At 36.7% G+C, this 22,554-nt stretch overlaps 1 protein-coding gene across 1 annotated transcript in view; it reads right to left on the bottom strand.

Moving 5' to 3' along the window:
• Positions 1-22,554, bottom strand: part of mmp17a (matrix metallopeptidase 17a) — a 166,074-nt gene that overhangs the window by 47,098 nt on the left and 96,422 nt on the right. The window contains exon 4 of the mRNA XM_056446307.1: positions 8,081-8,367. Within this exon, the coding sequence (XP_056302282.1) occupies positions 8,081-8,367 (287 nt within the window). The remainder of the gene's footprint in view (positions 1-8,080; positions 8,368-22,554) is intronic.

The following is a 22,554-nucleotide window of genomic DNA, read 5'->3' as shown; positions in this document are numbered from 1 at the left end:
GAGATGTCCTGAATGAAAACCTGTTTCAGAGTGCTCTTGACTTCAGACTGAGGCAACGGTTCATCTTCCAGCAGGACAATGACTCAAAGCACACCGCCAAAATATCAATGGAAAGTCTTCACAACAACTCGGTGAATGTCCTTGAGTGGCCCAGCCAGAGCTCAGACCGAAATCCTATTGAACATCTCTGGAGAGATCTGAAAATGGCTGTACACCGTCGCTTCCCATCCAACCTGATAGAGCTTGAGAGGTACTGCAAAGAGGAATGGGCAAAAATTCCCAAAGGTTGTGCTGTGCTGCCAAAGGTCCATCAACAAAGTATTGAACAAAGGCTGTGAATACTTATTTACATGTGATTTTTCAGTTTTTTTTATTTTAAATGAATTTGCAACAATTTAAAAAAATTTTGAGGAAATAAATTAATTTAATCCATTTTGGAATAAGGCTGTAACAAATGTGGAAAAAGTGAAGCACTATCAATACTTTCCAGATGCACTGTAAGTCTATCTATATTGCGATATGGTTTAAAAAAAATCTGTAAATATAATAAAGTGTCTAATTACAGGTAGTTTATTCTTTTAACAAATAGCACTTTATTTTAACTAGAAAACTGAAAGTTTTTTTCTTCTGCAGTCTACAGATGTACGTGGAAGTTCCGTCCGCAGTCTATCGGGATCATATCAATTATTTACACTCCTTAGCGGCACCCTGCTGTAAACTACTAAACTCAGTTTCTTCCTCAGCAACAAAACATCCAGTTCTTTACTTTAGCATTACTCCATGTTTCGTCATTTTTTTAGGGCTGAATATTTTCCTCAGGAATGGACAAAGGGATGCTAAGGAGTTTGCCCGTTGGAAGATTAAAAAGAAAGAATTCTTACGCAATTTCTCTATCCAAAGATTTACTCAAGCTATCAATGCATACAAATTCATACATGTAACCGAATAAATAGCCTTCACACTGTTTGTCTTCTAGTCTGTGATTTTAAAAGATTTAGCTGTTTTTGCAGGTTTGTGCATATCCATAATTCTTTCAAAACTTATTGAAAATACAGAAATAGTTAAATTAGCAAAATATTAAGGAGTGATTGTGTTCACAGAAAACAGTTTAAAGTAAATTATATTAAAATAAGATTTTTAAAATGTAATATGTAATAATAAATACAAAAAATAGTCACACTTTACAATAGGGATTCATTACTTAATGCATTTACTTACAGAAACTAATTATGAACAATACTTCTACAGCATTTATTAATCATAGTTCAACACTTAGTAATACATTATTAAAATACAAATTATTGCATGCCAACATTAGTTAATGCACTGTAAGTTAACACGAACTAACAATGAACAGCTTTATTTTCATTACCTGTCATTGGATTATTGTGTACTATGTAAGAATGCATAGTTCATTGTTTGTTCATGTTAGTAAAGGCATTAACTAACTTTAACTAATATATATAATGCAATCTTTAATTAATTTGTGCCATATAACCTTATGGGTCATTCATGGATAAAAACAAGTAGCTACAAACATAAATCTTATGAAACATCACTATTTAGTTCACTTCCAAGTGAAAAAATAAATAAATAAATGACTCACTCTGTCGAATATTCAAGAAGAGCCCAGTTCCCTCTTCCGTCATGTTTTCTGGTTGTCTTGCTTGCTTTTGTCTCCTCTATCCTGATCCAGAGATGCAGTTTCATCTTCTCAAGATCTCTTTTGATTAGGCTTATTGTCAGGTTTACTTATGGCTTTAAACAGTGTTGGGCAAGGTACTTGAAAAATGTAGTGAGCTAAGCTATTAGCTACTTTACTTAAAATGTAGCTTAACTACACTACAAGCTACCCTCTGGGAAATGTTGCAAGCTAAGATAAAAGCTCATTGGCAAAAGTAGCTTAGCTATATTCATTCATTCATTCATTTTCTTTTCATCTTAATCCCTTTATTTACCAGGGGTTGCCACAGCGCAATGACCCACCAACTTATCCAGCATTTGTTTTACGCAGCGAATGCCATTCCAGTCACAACCCAGCACTGGGAAACACCCATAAACTCAAGCATTCACAACCACACATACATACACTATGGCCAATTTAGCTTATTCAATTCACCTATACCACATGTCTTTGGACTGTGGGGGAAACTGTAGCACCCGGGGAAAACCCACGCCAACACGGGGAGAACAAGCAAACTTCACACAGAAATGCTAACTGACCCAGCCGGGGCTCAAACCAGCGACCTTCTTGTTGTCAGTGTTGCCAGATGTTGCTGACTGATTCCAGCCCAAAAGCTGTTGGAAAATCCGCTGTAAATCAAAAAGTGATGCCCAACAATCTATAGACTATAAGGGGGGGGGGGGGGGGTGTCGTGTCGGTGAGGGAGACCACAAGCGCTTCTACACAGTTCTAAGCATATGTATGCAAAGAACGGGGGCTATGTCATCTCTTTAAAGATCAAAACAGGTGTATGAGGGCAGACCGGGGCTGGCGGGCACGCCGTTGCAAAACCGCCCAAATTTTCACTACCTGCCTATGTTATTTTTTTACCCGCAAAAATAAATTCAAAACAGCCCAATCTGGCAACACTGCTTGTTGTAAGGCGACAGCACTCCCTAACTGCGCCACCGTGCTGCAAGTTTAGATGCATCTAAGCTATTTTTGCCATTTTCATTTTTAAATCAAAGCAACTTAAATGCAAGTCAATCATTTCTTGGGGATCAATAAAACTGTCAATGAAACATATCAGGCATGATTGTTCAGTTCAATTATTTACTGCGAAAAATATGCTGTACTAAACAGAAACAAATTATAGTAAATAACAGCAAGAGCAAAAAATCCAACAAAAACAGGTGTTACACATTTAAAATACTATAGTAATTTATCGTAAAGGAAAATATTTAGGAATACGCATTATATTGTATATATATTACAATTCTTCATTAATGAATTACACTACATAATGCTACATTAGTAACTATCGTGAACTAATAGTAATTACCAAAGTATATTTTGGCCTTTACTTCAGTGAACTATTTATATATATAAGCTCCTCTCCCTCAGTCATCTTTCCATTAAGCAAATTTCTCATGTTAGCCTAATTGGTTGGCGACATCACCGACCAAAGCAAAACCTGGCAGTAAAACACCAAAACGTTTGTTGTCGACCACAGTAATACAGGAAGAAGAAGAAATCGTCATTCTCACCATCATATGGATTTACCTCACTCGGCCAGACACCGGCTTCACAACTCCGTGAATATCGGTGCAGTCACTTATTGATTTGCGATCGGTAAATGTAGCTTGTGTGGACACTACTGTGCTACTTGACTAAAAAAACTGCTTCGCTACTGAAAAGCTATTTGATTTAGAAAGTAGCGATGGTATTGAGAAATGTAGTTAATCTAGTAGCATCACTACTTGTAGCGACGCTACTGCCCAACACGTTTTTTCGTTTAAAAAAAATGTAAATATGCTTGACTGTCATTTTGAAAATACAAATATTATTTAGGTAGGCCACTGTGCCATTATTTATTTTCGCAAAACACGAATAACTGACATTTTCTGCAACAGAATCCGGCAAGATCCGGCTTACATTAATTGTTTGTGTGCTGATGCTAATGCGATCAAATTTGCTTCTATAAAACAAATGATTATGAAAACTGTCCAAACGCCTTATCTGTACAGTATTTATATGACGCTGAAAACATCTCAGAATTGCGGAACTATTTAATGAGCGAAGGTCAATGTTTGTTAAATTTGTAAGGCCATACCTGAAATGCCTATGCTGTGATTACAGACTTTGTAATGTAAAACAATTGGAATGGATTCTGTGTGCAAGTCCAGTAAATAGTCTGGTAGAAATAAAACCTATAGACCATTTTGAGGGATATAAACAAACACAACGGTCTCAGTGTATTTCCTGTTGTACATTTAATTTCTATAGCTTCCAAAAATCCAAAAAGAGCCACATGTTGATAAATAATGTTATGATAGCTGTTAGGATGTTATTATAGCTGACTGAACTGCCTCTTGTTACAGTTATGAAATAGTTTGATAACAAGCATGAAATGTTCATGGGCCAATGACGTCACATTGAAATGGTCTATAAAGGAGAAACTGTCTGGCTCCTGATTTCTAGCCAGCTGATTGGTGCATCTCTAAAAAAAAAAAAGCCTCATTTCTCAGTCTCAAAGGCCAGACGGAAAGCCAAAAATAACACTATAAATTAGCTAGTTTTTGGCCAAAGTAGAAATCTTGGGTTTGCTACAACAGCCTGTGCTGAATAATGTCCGCTGATGACGAGTCAGGAATAATTGATGACCATATGGGAGGTCCAGGTGCAGGTGGTCATTAGATGGACGGCTAATGAAGCGAAAACATGCAAACGGCAGTGTTTCGGTGAAGGGTCAGTTGGACACACACAAAGAGGTGAAGTGGTGCTAAGAGACGGAGCAGGGGAGGATGACGCTCAGCTGTGTGTGCAAGCGAGACGGTGTAAGTGGGTGCTGAAAGGCTGGTGATTTTTTGAGCAGGGTTTTTCCCTCCCTATTTCTCTGCATTCAATCCTTCATATTACATCCACACCTGCCAAAAGGCCCAAGCAAACAGCTGCTCGTCTGACGGGGGGTTTAATTGGGGCAGACTCTACGGCTGTCCGTGAGCATATGGCCTGCAGCCACAAGAGGGCCAAACAGGGATGCAAAGGGTCGTTTGAACCAATCCCATCAGGGTTCGCTCACTGCGCAGGTTGGGATAATGCTAATTATCAGCACTGTGGGTAGTGTAGCTCTCGGCAAACATGTGCACCTTTGGTTTTTGAGGAGGAGCGCATTGGAGGTGGTTGAGTCAGGTTAGGGCCCATGAGTGAAGAGTGAGGAACTGAGATAGGAAGCGGCATCTGTTGATTTCACACTGGTTATTGGGCTCCGGGTGCTGTTTTGGAATACTGCACACAAAATGTCTCTATTACTTGACAGGCGTTATTGGAAAAAAAAAGTGTCAGGAGAAATCACACCTGCCTCTGTGACAGTTCTAGACAGCAGCTCTTCTTTTTAGCCTGTCAGACCCTTGGCCAATCAGAGACAATCTCTGCCTGTCAGTGATTTTTTACAGTGATTTGGCATCCCTATAGATTGATGTAGTTTTGCTTATGGAATTGGGCTGTATGATAATAAATATGGAAAATGGTACCTTTTTGTACAAAAAAAAGTTTTAAATGATAATATTTTTAAAAATTGGGAAGTCATCAGTATTTTACTGAATAAAACAAAAATGATATTTGACTCAAATACATAACTACAGTAGCATACTGAAATTTTATTAGAATGAAATAGTTTCCACACGTTTACGTTCATTTTTAGTCAACTCAATGGCAATTTTTTATCTTATAAAGAGCTTTAAGTTGAAGAAATCAATGTTTGGCGAAAATATTTTGATTTCCAACAAATAAAGCGCCACTAATGACTGGAGTCATTGGAAAAAAATAATAAATTGCATTTTGAAATAGTTCAAACTTTTTTTATTGTGTAATTCCTAATATTATTTTAATTGCTAATATTTACACATTTATTATTCTTTTGTAAATAAACGCAGGCTTGATGAGCATAAAAATATATATTTTATGCGGTTGTATGTTAAGGATGGGAAGATTCCCAGATTTGCTTGGTGCATCTGTAAAAAAGTTAATGCAATGCATAAAATTAAAAACTCTTCATCGGTTTACATTTAAATCATGATTCATCGTGCCTAACATATTCATTCATTCATTTTCTTTTCAGCTTAGTTCCTTTATTAACCAGGGGTCGCTACAGCGGAATGAACCAACAACTTATCCAGCATATGTTTTACGCAGCGGATGCCCTTCCAGCTGCAACCCTTTACTGGGAAACATCTACGCACACTCATTCACACACATACACTATGGCCAATTTAGCCTACCCAATTCATCTATAGCGCATGTCTTTGGACTTGTAGGGGAAACCGGAGCACTCGGGGGAAACCTACGCGAACACGGGGAGAATATGCAAACTCCTCAGCTCTGTGCTGAGTTGGGTACAATTTTGGAAAGAGAGACAGCGAGGAGGCCTCAAGGCGGCAGGGTTAGCGATGGGTGGTTTATTGGTGAGTGATGTATTTAAAGATATTTTTCCAGCCAAGTTATTTTTTTATATTATTTTATTGAGCGTAATTATTTAACTGCATATCAAGAGACTGCGGTTATCCATTAAAGACATGGCTATTAACCCCCTTAACAACCCACAAACTGACCAGGAGCACAGATACAATGATGCCCATTCTCGCACTCGGTCAGCGGGCGATTGGGCAGCTGAAATGCCGGTGGCGTTGCCTTGATAAGAGCGGAGGGGTGCTGCTATACTGCTCTAACAAAATGTTCCTCTAATACACCTGTGTCTCCCACAGACACGAATACTACTACAGACAGTAAAGTGTTGCCCACAATTGAGGCAACTCTCTCCTCAAAGGGTGTTAGTTCAGCATCCCGTTCCCCCGCCTATTCGGTCCACACTTTGGCGGTGCGCCGCTGTTCTCCTCTTAACCTGCACCTTTACAAGGAACCATTTCCTTTTTTTTTATTTGTTCACAGTGCGATGTTCAGACGCCACTGCATTTACAGTGTCAGCTAAGCTCTTCCACTCTATTTTTTTTCTTTTGTTAGGGTTATGTGAAGTTTCTCTTCTTGCTTGCTTTTTCGTTTGGTTTTGCCAAAGTAGAGTCATTACCATATTTATTAGGGGCAGTGTTTCATACATCTGAATTTTTTACTGCGTACGCACATTTACAGCTTTGTCCGTATGTAATGTTTTAGTATGACTCAAACCCGAATACTCGAGAAATGAACAAATCAAATCTCTAAATGCATATGACTGGCTTCTGTCTTACACGTGATGAATGAACGACTCAAACCTGATAGAAGACTCGAAGAAGGAACTAATCTTCTGCTGCACCTGCACAATTGTGAATCACTCCGAGACGACTCATCGTTCTCGAGCCATACAAAAGATTTCATTTCAAAATAAACGAAACGTTCAAAAATGACCCATCACTACTACCCACTGTGCCACCGCCTAACATATCTGCATCTGTAAAAAAGGATTCATGCACCATGCTTTTATTTTTTAGAAGTGACCAATAATCTGACCAATATTTTGTATGTAGATTATTTTCTCTAGTGTCTCCAGTGTTAGCTCAGGCATGTTCTGTCATGCTGCGTGACCACATAACACAACACTACGAAGACCTGAGTCCATCAATCAATTGATCCACAACAGCAAATAGTAAAATTAATTGAAATATTGTACTTTTTTCTTTTATTTCACTTTTTTTTAAATCCTTTTCTTTTTTTATTGTATTAAAGAGCAGTTTTAGTTTGTAATGTTTACATGTTCTGCTATTTGATTAGCAAATTACAATAAGTAAATCTGTCATAAAACCAAACAGAAAATCTGCATGACTATAATAGTAGCCTATGTGATTCATTCATTCATTCATTTTCCTTTGGCTTATTCCGTTATTAATCAGGGATCGCCAAAGTGGAATGAACTTATCCAGCAGTTTTATACAGCGGATGCCCTTCCAGCTGCAACCCACTACTGGGAAACACCCATACACTCCTGCATTCACACACATACACTACGACCAATTTAGCTTATTCAATTCACCTATAGCGCATGTCTTTGAAACCGGACCACCCGAAGGACACCCACGCCAACACGGAGAGAATACTCCACACAGAAATGCCAACTGGTGCTAACCACTGAGCCACCTTGTCGCCCCTAGTGTTTCAACAGAATCTAAATAATATTGTACCACATTATAATAGGTTTGAATCATTTCAACAAAGTAGTTGCATATGAATCTTTAATATATTTTATTGTTGGCCCTGCATCGAGATATGTATATCACATTGGTCTCAATTCTGAGATGCACACCCATAGTGTATACACACAAGAGACCACTGACTTTTATAAAGCAAACAAAGAAAGAAATAACGAAAACAAAATAAAAAAGCAAAAAACTCCGACTCAATCATTCATCCATTCTCTTGCCGTCTTACCTGGTGCTCTGAATGTCCAGGCTTCATCATCATCAAAGTGTGTGTCTCCAGCTGTGAATCTCTCTCCAGGAAAGAAGGCATGTGCCACTGTGCCGCCGGGCCCATCAAAAGGGTATCCGTCATTATGGTCTGCTTTGGTGAAGTCAATCTGAATGTCTGCCTCATTCCCCGCCACCTCATGAAAGTTGAGAGGCGCGATGTCACTCCATACTTTCAGGGCATAATACATAAGAGCCCGCACGGTGTCTCGTCCCAGCGAAGTCGACTCCTTTGGAAACGTCCTCACCCTGTGTGTGAGAACAGAAACATGTGGCTTGAAATAGACATCAATCACATTGTAAGACCGGCGACTGTGCTAGAAGCTACATTCGGCACCACTTTGAACACATAAATAGGACAAAGCATGCGGCAGGCTGTCAAATACGGTCTCTTTATAACTCTAGGGCAGCGTTGGGTAAGTTACTTCAAAAAAGTAATAAATAACTAACTACTAATCGCATAATTAAAATTCTGTTCAAATTACTTTGTCTGAAAAGTAACTTAAGCCCTAATAATCCTAGATGAGCATGTCAGACACTAAAAAATTACTTTTGGTGCTTGTTCAAGCTACTCACTTACAATGAGTTGAAACAACACAATTCCTAACAGGGTGTCCGCAGGGTCTTAAAAAGTCTTAAAATGTCTTAAATTTCAAAATCAAAATTTTAGGCCTTAAATTCACAGAATTTTGAATATTGTATTGTAGGTCTTAAATCATTGTAAACAGGTCTTCATTTGCCTTTACCCAATTCATCCAACACACATCTAATCACCAACAATACATCTCAATAAAACTTTTCACAAAACTTTATTTATAACTAATATTTTATTTATTGTTTATATGACATGGACATCACAATTACACCGGACAAACCAAATGCATTTGTTTAAAGTGTTTTAGCAGGCTTGCAAATTCTCAACACCCATCCAAGGGAGGCGTAATATAAAATAAAAATCAAATAAATACATATACATAACATTACAATTTTATATAAAAATTGCTATAAGGCAAAACCGAAAAAGCTGAAAAAAACGTTTTTTTTTAAGTTGAAAAATAAAGGGACTACTTTTGGACGTGGCAACTTTAAGAGGCTAAATTATTATATGCGTTTGTTTACATGACAAAACATGTATTTTTGACTCAAGAAGGTCCATACTGGCTCCAAAGGCAGATACTGATAAGATCAGGGCCTGGTATGTGGACTTTGGGGGTTTTACGATGTGGTCACATGTTGATTGGTCAGTTTGAATGTCTCAACATTTGGGCTTTAGTCACATGGTCAAGAAAGATACAAAATAGGTGGTAAAACACTGCTCTGTCTCTTTTCTTTTCCTGACCTGTCTTTTCCTGGTCTGCTTTTCTCCTCTCCTTCTCTGGAGTCTATCTTCTCTGACTCTACTGCAATCAGGCTAACTTCTGGGCCTGCTCTCTTTGTCTCTCTCTCCCTCCACCTGTGTCTCTCCTTCTACCTCTGGTCACTTTAATTTTACATTTACGCTGGGTACAATTTATATCATATGTTTTATCATTTCATATTTGATAATTTTATACAGTTATTTTGTAACTAATTCAGTTGTAACCATAGAGAATTATTGTCATTAAATCATCTCATTTTCAAGTATTTGTTAATTCCTTTTGATTTAACATCAACACTTAACTGTTCCATATCGCAATACAATACAATCACATAATATCAATGCTCTCCCACATTTATAGCTATTAATACTGCCCATTCGGCAGAACTACAGTTCGAACCGCTGTGGTTTTAAAACCCAATCTTACACAACTCTTGAAGAAAAAAAAATCGGTTACGTCACACTCACCCACCCCAAATGAGTGACGTGCAACTCCGAGGCCAGCCTGTCAGGTGTGTGCAAAGCACTTGATGTGCGGTTCTGATCCAATCCTTCCTCCAATCTTCAGTGCTAAATTCACCCCCACGCTCCATCATACCATTACAACTCACCAGACAACTTTTCACCTCGACGAGAAATCTTGTTACGATTTAGTATCGCGAGATCTCGTAGCCCGAGATCTCGTCACATCCCTAGTAAATAGTAATAATCCAATCAGATTCATCCAAGTATAAATAGACAATAAATAGACCTATTTCACCATACTGCATTATCTTCATTTTGGAAGAATCCTCCCTTTCACCCCATCTCCTCCTATTTTTTTACCAAGGGGAACTCTCAAGACCTACCTGATCTTGGACCCCCTTACATGCTAATTGACCAGGCGGGAGCCCTGGGCTCAATTATCTCAGAGCTCAGGGTACTTTCCCAGGGCCGCATACCAAACCTGCTAATAGTGTCAAGCAATATCTGCAAACTCTTGAAATGCCTGTGTGTCAGTATAGTGGCAGATTCAAAAACAAGAATAATGTCCTATGCTTATGAGGGAGAGATCGGCACTTATGGGCAAGGCTTTCCCCATCTGATTACACATACAAAAGATTAGTGTTTCAGCAGACTGTTTTTATAAAGTGTGATTATAGAAAATAAAACTAATGCATTTTTACTACTAGAAGCTATATTCACAGACTCTTGCTACACATTGATTTGATTTTTGCATAATAGGTCTCCTTTAAATGACCTAAAAATTAACAGCAATGCCTTACTTAGATTTTTTTTTCAATAGAAAAGTAATTTAATTACAGTAACTTTACTTTGCAACAGATTAAACCCAATGCTGCTCTATACATTTAGGATGCAAAACAGTTAAAGCATCTTTTTCAGTTTCACTCAAGATAATTTCGAAACAAGCAACGCTTATTCGGAGGTCCACTACTCTACACGATCAAGCTAATCACTTCCTCCAAGGGCAATTTAAGCTCTCTTTTCCAAGTACAGAGACAGATCGATGAGAAATTAATTTCTGAGTGCTGGCTTTGGTAAGTGCCCACTAAAAAGTGTGCCCTCTGTACAGAACACACACAAGCGCTCGATTACATTTGCACAACATTGACTCTCAGTAGAGTTATTAGGTCATTTTTTGGTGCTGCTGGTGGTGTACTGCATTTACACTGGTTACTGAAGGAAGGTCAGAAAGTAGACTCAATCAAGTTGCATTGTGTTGGTTTTGTTGATAATGCTGGGCTTACAGTGGATTTGTTGGTCCGTGCCAAGGTCAGCGCTGGCCAATGCTGCATTTACAATGAGCCAATGACCTAACATTCTCTATGCGATGTGCTACACAGTTTGTACATTAATTCATCTCACCCCATTGCTCTCCTGCTTGACTTCTGGCATATACTCTCTCCAGTAAACAGCCTTTTAACACAGAGAAGAAGGATATAAATCTGCAGGCTGAGAGGGAGTCCAGCTGAAATGGTTACAAGTGTACACTATTAATACTGAGAAAGAAAGTACAGGATGGTCACAAAATAATTGTGGTCCAGATCAAAAGTCACAAAGGAGTCTGGAGGAAGTGACAGAAATAAGTGTATTAAAGGCATTTTATGTGAAAAATGAGTAGAAAACTTTGTGTAAGCATCTATCTCTCTGTAAATATTACTTCTTAGAAATGATAGATGAATAGATGAATAGACACTAAAATGTACATTTTCACACACCACAGTTTTTTTTACTGATTATTATATCATTATTTGTATGCTGAGATACATTTATATGCTGATATATATATATATATATATATATATATATATATATATATATATATATATATATATATATATATATATATATATATATATATATATATATATATTAACACTAAGCACACAGCTAAAATAATAAAGGAGTGGCTTCAACTGTGACTGTTCTTGAATGGCCCAGCCAGAGTCCTGACTTAAACCCGAAGCATCTCTGGAGGAACCTAAAATGGCTGTCCACCAACATTAACCATACAACCTGACAAAACTGGAGAGGATCTGCAAGGGGTAATGGCAGAGGATCCCCAAATCCAGGAGTAAAAAACTTCTGCATCTGCATCTATCCTAAAAAGACTCATGACTGTATTAGATGAAATGGGTGCTTCTACTAAATGCAGAGAAAATGATCTGAATACTTAGTACCATGTGATATTTCAGTTTTTCTTTTTTAATAAATTTGCAAAAAAGTCAAAAATACTGTGTTTTTCTGTCAATATGGGATGATATGTGTGCACATTGAGGAAAAATAAAGAACTTCAATGATTTTAGCAAATGCCTGAATACTTCATACCCACTATATACAGGTATTTGCCAAAAAATTTGAACATCAAGGCAAAGTCCATTTGTTTCAATAAGTTGTTTCATAAGTGAAATTTGTGTGTTATATTAGTTCACTACACACAAAGTGAAATATTTCAAGCCTTCATTTGATTCAATTTGAATGAATAAAGATGAAAAAAAAAAACAATCCAGTATTTCACAAAATTTGATTATCATGCCAAAGTTCAACACTGTAGGCTCCCTGTCTCAATCTAATCTGCTAATTAATGCAAAGTCTTGAAATTGTCTCAGTCTTGCTTAGTAGGCTTCAGAATCATGGGGAAGACTTCTGACTTGACGGTTGTGCAGAAGACCATCATTGGAACACTCTATAACGAGAAAAAGCCTTAAAGGGCAATTGCAAAAGAAACTGGATGCTCACAGAGTGCAATATCGAAGTATATTAATAGAGTGTTAAAAGGAAAGGAAAAATGTGGCTGGAAAAGGTGCACAAATATGACCGAAGCCTTGAGAGGATTGTCAAGCAAGGGTGACTGAGGCTGGTATCAGAGCATCAAGAACCACGACATATAGACGTCTGCATGACATGGGCTACAGCTGTAGAATTCCATATGTCAAGCCACTCCTAAACCAAAAACAATGTTAGAAGTGTCTGTGTTGGGCTAAAGAAAAAAGTACTGGTCTGTTGCTCAGTGGTCCCAAGTCCTCTTTTCAGATGAATGCAAATTTTGTATTTCATTTGGAAATCAAGATCCCAGAGTCTGGAGGAAGAGGGGGGAGAGATAAAAGTCAAGCTGCTTAAAGTCCAGTGTGAAGTTTTCACAATCAGTGATGGTTTGGGGAGCCATGTCATTTGCTGGTGTAGGTCTATTGTCTTTTATCAAGTCCACAGTCAGCGCAGCTCTATTTAGGGCTGCACGATAACATACAAATTATTAAACTTCACAGCCACAAAAATAAGATAAGAATCCGATACTTGTTATATAGTTTAAATTTTGATTCCTCTTATCCAATTTCTGCATGCACATTTTTTTCACTCGCTACTCTCCACGGAACTTCGCCACTGGAGAGCACTCTCAATAATAATCTAAATATTTTTAGAGATGGACCGCAAGATGTGCTCAAAAGAGTGGCTACATGTTGTGAAGAACGATGGCAAACCTAATTATTGTATAATTATTAATTATGTGTAATTATTAATAAGTAATTATTGTAATAAACGATTAAGTTGTAAAGCAAAGTGGCGCAACCAAAATGACAAAGCATCTGCGGTTGGTTCACATAGGCCTACTTCACAGATATCTAATTAATAGAATGGCATGTTAGGTTCAGTGGGCATCCCGGGTGCAACCAACAAGAGTTGTGCATTTTAGTTTAACTTTTTGAGCGTGATGAGCAGTTCGATGTTAGTTTTTATTTTAATACCTTGAGGTGGAACTAAACAGCGTATTCTCTCCGCCTCCTCATTCATAAACAGGTGGATGCGCTGCTGAAGCACGCATGAGAGACGGCTTTACACTCCGTCATTCATAATCTTAGCTGTTGTATTGGAGTCGAAAGAATATGTTAAAGTAGAATGTTCTTTTAACAGTACCAATATGTTTAATCTTTTCTTTTTGCAAAATTTCTGTCATGTCTCTTCTGCAATTTAGATTTTTTTAACATCTGCTTGACTCTTTTAAAACCGAAAGCAGCATTTCCAAAAGATACACCTTTGTGACTGCTTTATTTTATGTGTATAGTCTTTAATGAGTTTTTAAAATAATTTTATTCCATTCAAAGCAGCACTCAGACGCGAATTTATCCTCAAAAACGTGGCATGAGCGCAATGCATGTGTAGGATGATTGTTTTTTTCTTGTGTGCGCAATCAATTCCTGATCCTTTGCATAAAGTTTTTAATCAAAAGACAGGCAATTTAATTACATTCAATGTGCTAAAATATTTGTTAAACGAATGTTATTTAAAAAAAAGCATGTATTAAAACTGTAAATCAGAATAAAGTGCATGGTCTAATCGAAAATAAAGGAAATTAGTTATCTATTTCAATATTTAATGCATAAAATAGGCTAGCCTTTTATAAATTGAGTTAATTGATCTGAAACCTAATTACATTTTCTTTTCTTGATGAAAACGAACCTGAATACCTGCATGAACAGGGCCACAATGACTTTTTTTTCATTGAAACAATTGGATACAGTGTCTTCGGCCTACATGACTGGCAAATGCGTCAGAAAAAAACTGCTGAATCTCTGCGAATATTTGGTTAACTTATAAAACAAATGTTATCTGGTTTAGTGATGTTAGTAATGCATAGAAAAACGCAAAGCAGAATTCTCCTGAGCTCATTAACCCACTAATGGCAGCCACTTTGGGATGGCTTTTAAGGTGGTAAAAGAGGTTTGTTGTGTTACCTTGGGAAGTTTAGACTGAACAGGGGCAAAGGCTACCTGATCCACACTATATTCCTTAGGAAAAAAACACTTGTAATCTAGACGCAGTCATGCTTGTGATGCAGTACCATCCATAAAATATCCACAAATATGTTATATCGTGATCACAATATAATTAATCGTGCAGTTCTAGCTCTCTACCAGGACATTTTAGAGCATTTCATCCCTCCTGCTGCCGACAAGCTTTTTGGAGAGGATGATTTTATTTTCCAGCAGCATTTGGGATCTTCACACAGTGCCAAAGCTACCAGTACCTGGTTTAAGGACCATGGTATCCCGGTTCTTAATTGGCCAGGATACTCATCTGACCCCATTGAAAATCTATGGGCTATTGTCAAGAGGAAGATGAAGGAACAGAGACCCCGAAGTGCAGACAAGCTGAAGTCTGATATCAAACAACTTGGGCTACCATAACGCCTCAACTGTGTCAAAGGCTGATCGCCTCCATGCCACACCGTCTTGATGCTGTAATTAGAGCAAAAAGTAACCCAACAAAGTACTGAGGACATAACACAGTACATTAACACACTTTTCAGAAGGCCAAAGTTTAAGATCCTTTTTTATTGGTCACAAGAAATATTCTAATTGTTTTTTCTTTAATCCATAATCATTAGGATTGAAACAAACGAAGCCTTGAAATATTTCACTTTGTGTGTAGTGAACTAATATAACACACAAGTTTCACTTTTTAAAATAAATTATTGAAATAAATGGACTTTCCTTCGATAATCAAATTTTTTTGGCACATATATATATATATATATATACATTATATATGTACACACACATGCACGCACGCACGCACGCACGCACGCACGCACACACACACACGTTTAGTTATTTAAATAATTCTTTTCACAGGTAAAATAAGTATAGGACAGTGCAGGAAATAGCAGATTTGTTTGGGTTACTTGCAGTTTTCCCTCAATTAGTCTGTTGACGCAGTTCTTTGATTTTCTTATGCAATCCATTCTTTATCATTGAAATGTCCTCGTGAAAACAGGCTTACATGAAATAAGTGTAGCCTGCTCAACTCAAAGCACAATGACCTAACATGTGGTCACATGAAAATTTCGGAAGCCGAGGACAGGAGTATGAATTTCAAGTTCAATTTTCCATCCATTTTTGCCATAATGTGCCCTTGGCGGGGTTTCGATAGACGGCCGACATAAATTGGAGAATAATCAAGGGTGTTTTTTTTTTTCTTTCTCCATGTCATCTGGTTATTATACAGGCACAAGCAGTCGCAAGCTAACCTGAAAGGCTGACAAAGTGCCTCTGGGAAGATTGGCCATCCCAGCAGCATGTAAACGCTCAAATGTTGAAGTTTAATTTTCAGTCACATTCCCACTTCTTTGTCTCCATGTGATACAAGACTGATTAGACAGACAAGAGGGGAAGGGATGAAAAGAGAGAAAATGGCAAATAGAAATCAGGGGGAACAAGTTCAAAAGAACTCATTTCCTCTATTCTGGCGTAATGCTCACAGCGGGCCTGACCTCTGTAGATCAGCGGTCCAGACAGGACATTTACTGTATGCTGTTAATCGCACATCAAATCAATCCTCCACTCTCACATCCAGGAGCTGAACGTGACACACAGCCAGACAAGCTTTTCACAGGAATGAATCATCAAATTAGTCTCTGTCAAATTCTGAATCAGACATTTCATTTATCCACTGCAAATCTGTACATCCACCTTGGAGGATTTATAATTGTATTTTTTATAGAAGTACATTACCGGTCCCAAGTTTGAAATGAGTATGATTTTTTTAAGATGAAACTCAAGGCTGCATTTATATGATTTTAAACAGAGTATAACTGTAAAATTGTGAAATAATGAAATAAAAATGTTTCATTACTCCACTTTTCACATTACCCTTCAGAAACCATTATAATATGCTGATCTGCAGTGTCGTTAATAATTATAATCACATTAAAAAAAAACTTTTCTCCAACTATATATTTTTTGCGTAAACTGTGATCATTAAACTTTTAGGATCCTTTGATGAAAAGAAAAAGAAAAATAACTATTAATATTGAAATTACTATTTCAAAATTACATTATGAAGACAGGGCTTAAACTCTACTATCAAACTTTAAATAGTGCTACTTCACCAGCCCTTTGTGCTTTGGTACCAAAACTTAACACAAGGACTGATCGTTCCACCAGATCTGCAACAAATGGATGTCTGCCATTACCGGCTTTTAAAAACTGTTATGGACAGAGATCTTTCTTTTATGTATTCACAAAAGCCTGTAATGAGACCCCACAACATCTAAAAACATTACCATCCCATGCTCATCATCTGATAGTCAACTATTGCTGATGCCAATTGTAGAAGAAAGCTCTCGTCATGAACACCATGTTTGAGAGTATGGGTTTACAGAATCAACTCTTTGTATATGTCCAAAAATTTTACTTGCTCTTATTGTAGGAACATCCACATAAAATATTAAATGCTATGAACAATATGTTAACAATATGTTTTACTATAATAGATCATAATTAAGTTCGATGGAAGACAAGATTATGAATGAAAAGCTACTTGCACTTGACCTTGCTTCTCACACATGTTTCTAAAAGACTTCAGAAGATTTCAAATGGTTTACAACTCATATTGGATTTCTTCTTTGAGCAAGCGTGATGCTGGTTGCCACTTTCTAGCTACCATGGCTAGCATTAAGAGTACTGCTGCCAGTGCAAACACAAGCCTGTTCCGGCTGACCCATACTGAACCATACTGTACCAAAGTAAAATTGTACCGCTCAGTGGAAATGAAGCATTAAAGTAATAGGATGTAGGTTACAGTGATGTGGGTACAGAAAAAGAAATGTTTCAAATTTCGCATGCAGAAATCAATCATACAGATATGAGATCCATCAGGAAATTGCTTCATAATGCTGTTTGTTCCTGTAGCTTTTTTTAGTGGAACCCCTGCGGGTGGAGATAAGGTAAATAATGTCGCAGACAACTCTAGCAAATCTACGATTCATTAGGTGAATGAACGCTTATTTTTCAACTCCACCTATCACAATTGAAAGCCCATATCAGATATAACGTCTATCCATTAGGCAGACAATAATAAAAAACAATCATTAATAAATTAATTAATGGAAGTGATTGAGTTGTAGCCAAATCAGTCAGCAGGAATTTCAGGTCTAGTAGGGTTTGACAATAAACGCAGAGTCAGACTCTGGGTCTAATTTTATCTAGTCTGTGACAGATTTGTTTTTTCTTTTACAAATTTATTGACGTCATGTTCAGCTAAGAAGTGATTTGGGTTAGGTACAGATTTTAGGACCTGAGAACACCTCGGTATAAGAGTCTCATATTTATTTAGTCAGCACATTCACAGTGCTCTTCCAACTAACTGATTAAGAGCTACTGCACTGTAAAAGTACTTAAATGCATAATTCACCCAAAACTGAAAATTGTGTCATCATTTATTTACCCTCCACTTGTTAAAATCTGTTTAAGTCTCTTTCTTCCATTGAACACAAAAGATGATGTTGGAAACCTGTAACCATTGACCTGTAACCTACCTACAGCGGAAGTGAATGGTTACAAGTTTCAATTGAGGGTCAGTATAAATAATGAGTAAATTTATAAGTTTTTGAACAAACTATGCCTTAAATAATGCAGGGAATTATAAACAACACTGCAAATATTTCTGCTAATTTTGAAGATGAATCAATATTATTTTTTAAAGACTAAACACAAGTACTGATACTTTTTTTCTTGTACTCATTGATATGATGTCAGTACTTTTTTTGGGGGATGTGGCAGTTTTAATTCAATTCAATAAACTTTACTGTCTTTCGCACAGGGGTTAGAAAATTGTCTTTAGACACACAGTAGGTTCACACACAACAACAAAACATAAATACACACACAATTATTTTTAAAAAATCATATTTTAAAAACCAATGGCAGTGGGAATAAATGTCTTCTCATACTTAACCTTTTTTGCTAAAGGGACTTTATACCATCTACCAGACAGAGGTAACTTAAAGGAACCATGTAAAGGGAAGAGTCTTCCACAATAATTACGTTTACTAACCTTAAAAATGTATTTTTGGCTTTTAATAGAAAATAAACTTTTAAGGTTGGTAAACATAGCGAGAAACACTAGCCACTCGAAGCTGAGTACTGTAGCTGAGTTATTATTTACAAGTAATAACTCAGTTAAATAAATTATTTTGATTAAATTATTTTAAATAAATTAAACTTTCATGTGAGAAAATAATGTTCTCGATCATTCTGACAGCCCATCAACGCAGCAACTACATCTGCCAATGCGGCAAGCAAAATAATCTTGTTCCTTCTGACAAAAGATAATTTTGTTTACCCCATTGGCTTATTTTCAGCAAAAACTACCTTAAGTTTGGCATTATTTTTCTTAAAACAAGACAATTTGCATTGCATGTCTAGAAAATGCTTCTTGAGTTAAAATTTTTGAGATTTTTTGACTAGAAACAAGACGAACATTTTAGCATATTATTTCCAAAAACAAGAAAATATTTTTTACTTGTCAAGAAAATTCTCCTTGATTTAAGAATTTTTAGATATTTAGACATATTTAGATATTTTTGCAGTGTAGCGATAATGTGTGTTTAGGCATTTAAGTGGCACTTAAATTTTGCACCAATTCCTAGTTGTTGTTATTAATTCTGAAGTATTTCCGCACTGCTGACCCTGACATTGTGTTCCTGCTGCTGAAGCCTTTGTGTGTATTGTGTGTATTGATCTGTCTTTGATATTGGTGTGTTTTCATGGGTACAGGCCCGAAACCAGTATCAATACATCTCTAATCTTCTTTCTTTAGAATCCCATATTCACCAAGGAGCCTAGGTTAGTATAAATGACAGTTTTTTCTTCTTCTTTGGATCGATCCCACCAGCCTATTGAGTGATACTTCTTTTAGTTACAGTCTCCAATCAAACAGTCACAAGCCATGAGGAGGGATGAAAAGAAATCCAACCCTGACGGATTATCGTCATTATCGTCATTTGGACATGGCTGGGATTATCTGGCTAAACGACATCATAATGATTTACATCCTCCATCCTCATTGTGTGCCAGCATCTGGGCGAGCGCACAGATGCCCAACGATAGCTTCAACTTTACCTCACACAACAGCTCCTACGCTTTCTCATTGGGTATCGCCCGGAGCACGTTGAGCTATTGTGAGAGATGTACCCATTTTCAGCCGGCGTGGAAAGGATTAGGAGCGTCGAGGGGTTTGATAGACAGAAATGTGATGGGAGTAATGGAGGGTGGTGAGGAGAGAGATGCTTATCATAAAGCCATTTCTCTCGGCTCCCTGCTAATCAGCTTGGGAAATCAACCCCAAAGACACACAATGCTAGTCTGGGGGAAAAACACATTGTCTTCAAAGCAATCAGTCCTAATCTATTTGGGTAATTAATGAGGGTGTTAACGAGCAGGCAGTAGCCCTTAGAGTATGGTGTGGGTCTAATGTGGAGTGATGGAGGCCTGATGCAGGATCATCTCCATTGTGACAGTGTGTTCTGAATAGGAATATGTATACAGCTGAACCTCTGAACTTGTGTTCTTACTGGCTGATCAATCATTTATTCATCAGCGTCCACTGAGAGGCCATCCAACTGCCTTCACCAGTAAGCTGACTGAAAAATAGAAACAGAGTAACACTTTGTGATAAGAAACTTTTATATATATATATATATATAACAAAAATATCAAACCTTTTTTCTCACCCTCATTTAAGCTTTCTTCTGCAGAAGGAAAATGAGATGTTCTAACGAATATTAAACTCTTTACAAAATTAAATTGGCTAAAAATCATAAAGTTCCTTCCAGAAACAGAACAGAACTGAGTCCCTGCAAACCATGTAAGCAGATCACAGTCAGTGAGATGAAAGATTCTGATTGATTCTGCTTGTTTGTCTTCGATTTGTTTGTTTGTCAATAGGCAAGATGAATGTGTGCAACTATTTTTCCATCTATATTCTTGAAAGAACTACTTTTTTACTCCCCCAAAGTTTTTTTTTTTTTAAATTACAGGGTTTATACAAATTTTTACAACTAAAATTCCATAACTTTTCCCCAAGACTTTTCCAGAACTTTCAAGTACATTTTCATGACGTAATGTTTCATGTAATGTCTACAAATACATGGTAAATAATAAGAAAAACAATGACGTTCATATTATTACAGCATATCATAGAACACACAACAATCTATTTTGTTTAAATTTGTTTTTCCATCTATGTAAAATGGATTTTAATAATGCTAACACAGCACTAACAATGTAAGTTTTTGGCCAAGGACAGAAAAAAAGTAAAGACAACTAACCTATATTTAAGTTAGGGCTGCACAATATATCGTTTCAGCATCGATATCGCAATGTGTGCATCCAAAATAGTCACATCGCAGGATGTGCAATGTTGAGATTATAGTTTAATATAGAGTTTAATCATAATGGAGTAAAAGTTTATCATCTGCATGCATTTTTAAAGCGAGAGTTCACCCAAAAATTACTTACCATTTTCATTACAACCTTCACTTGTTTCAAAAAATTATGAGTTTTCATTTTTTTTAAAGAATATAATTTAATAACTCCTATAGTATTGAAACAAGTGAAGGGTGAGTAAATGGTGAGTAAATTTTAATCTTTGAATAAACTGTCCCTTTGAGGCCTAGGACTGTGTAAACATTTCAACATTTCAATTTTTCAAATTTTAAAACATTCGGCCACAATACATTTTTTGTAAGTTTAATAAAGATTAAATAATATACAATGAAGACTATGCCGTGTTGATGTCAGATTTTTCCTATATCGCACAGCCCTAATTCAACTATTCAGATATTTGTTAAACTAATTTCCATGACTTTTCCAAAACTTTGTGGGTTTCTCTGTTTTTCCAAAACTTTTCCAGGCCTGGTAAATGCCTTGTCAAAATTCCATGACATTTCCAGGTTTCCATGACTGTATAAACCCTGTAATTAGTCTTAAATAGTTTTGTTTTAAAAATTATTTTATTATAAAAAAATTTATAAATAAACACAAACATTCTTAAAGCAAGAAAAAATTATTTATATTAAGTTTGCATTAGCAATATTTTCTTTATTAAATATATATATATATATTTACATTTACATTTAGTCATTTAGCAGACGCTTTTATCCAAAGTGACTTACAAATGAGGACAAGGAAGCAGTTTACACAACTATAAGAGCAGCAGTGAACAAGTGCTCTAGACAAGTTTCAGGTGTGTAAAGTCTAAAAAGTAGTAAAAATTTTATTTTTTTATTATTTTTTTTTTTTTTGTGAGAGAGAGTACAGTTAGTGGTATAGCCAGAGAGGCAGTTAAGATTAGGAAGGAAAGTGGAGACTAAACAGTTGAGTTTTTAGTCGTTTCTTGAAGACAGCAAATGACTGCTGTTCTGATGTAGTTAGGGAATTCATTCCACCAGCTGGGCAGATTGAATGTGAGAGTTCGGGAAAGTGATTTCTCCCCTCTTAGGGATGGAACAACGAGGCGACGTTCATTCACAGAACGCAAGTTTCTGGAGGGCACATATATCTGCAGAAGTGAGAGCAGATACGAAGGAGCAAAGCCAGAGGTCGCTTTGTAAGCAAACATCAGAGCTTTGAATTTGATGCGAGCAGCAACTGGCAGCCAGTGCAAACGGGTGAGTAGCGGAGTGACATGTATATAAATATATATATATATATATATAAATATAAACATATATATAAATATAAATGAGGAATATTACACAAGTAGCAGTGCGATATTGCTGTATATTGTCACTGATGGGA

The sequence above is a fragment of the Danio aesculapii genome, chromosome 21, assembly GCF_903798145.1.
Source record: "Danio aesculapii chromosome 21, fDanAes4.1, whole genome shotgun sequence".
NCBI lineage: Eukaryota > Metazoa > Chordata > Actinopteri > Cypriniformes > Danionidae > Danio > Danio aesculapii.
The sequence above is the reverse complement of the archived record's forward strand: the minus strand, read 5'-3'. Positions and strand labels throughout refer to the sequence as shown.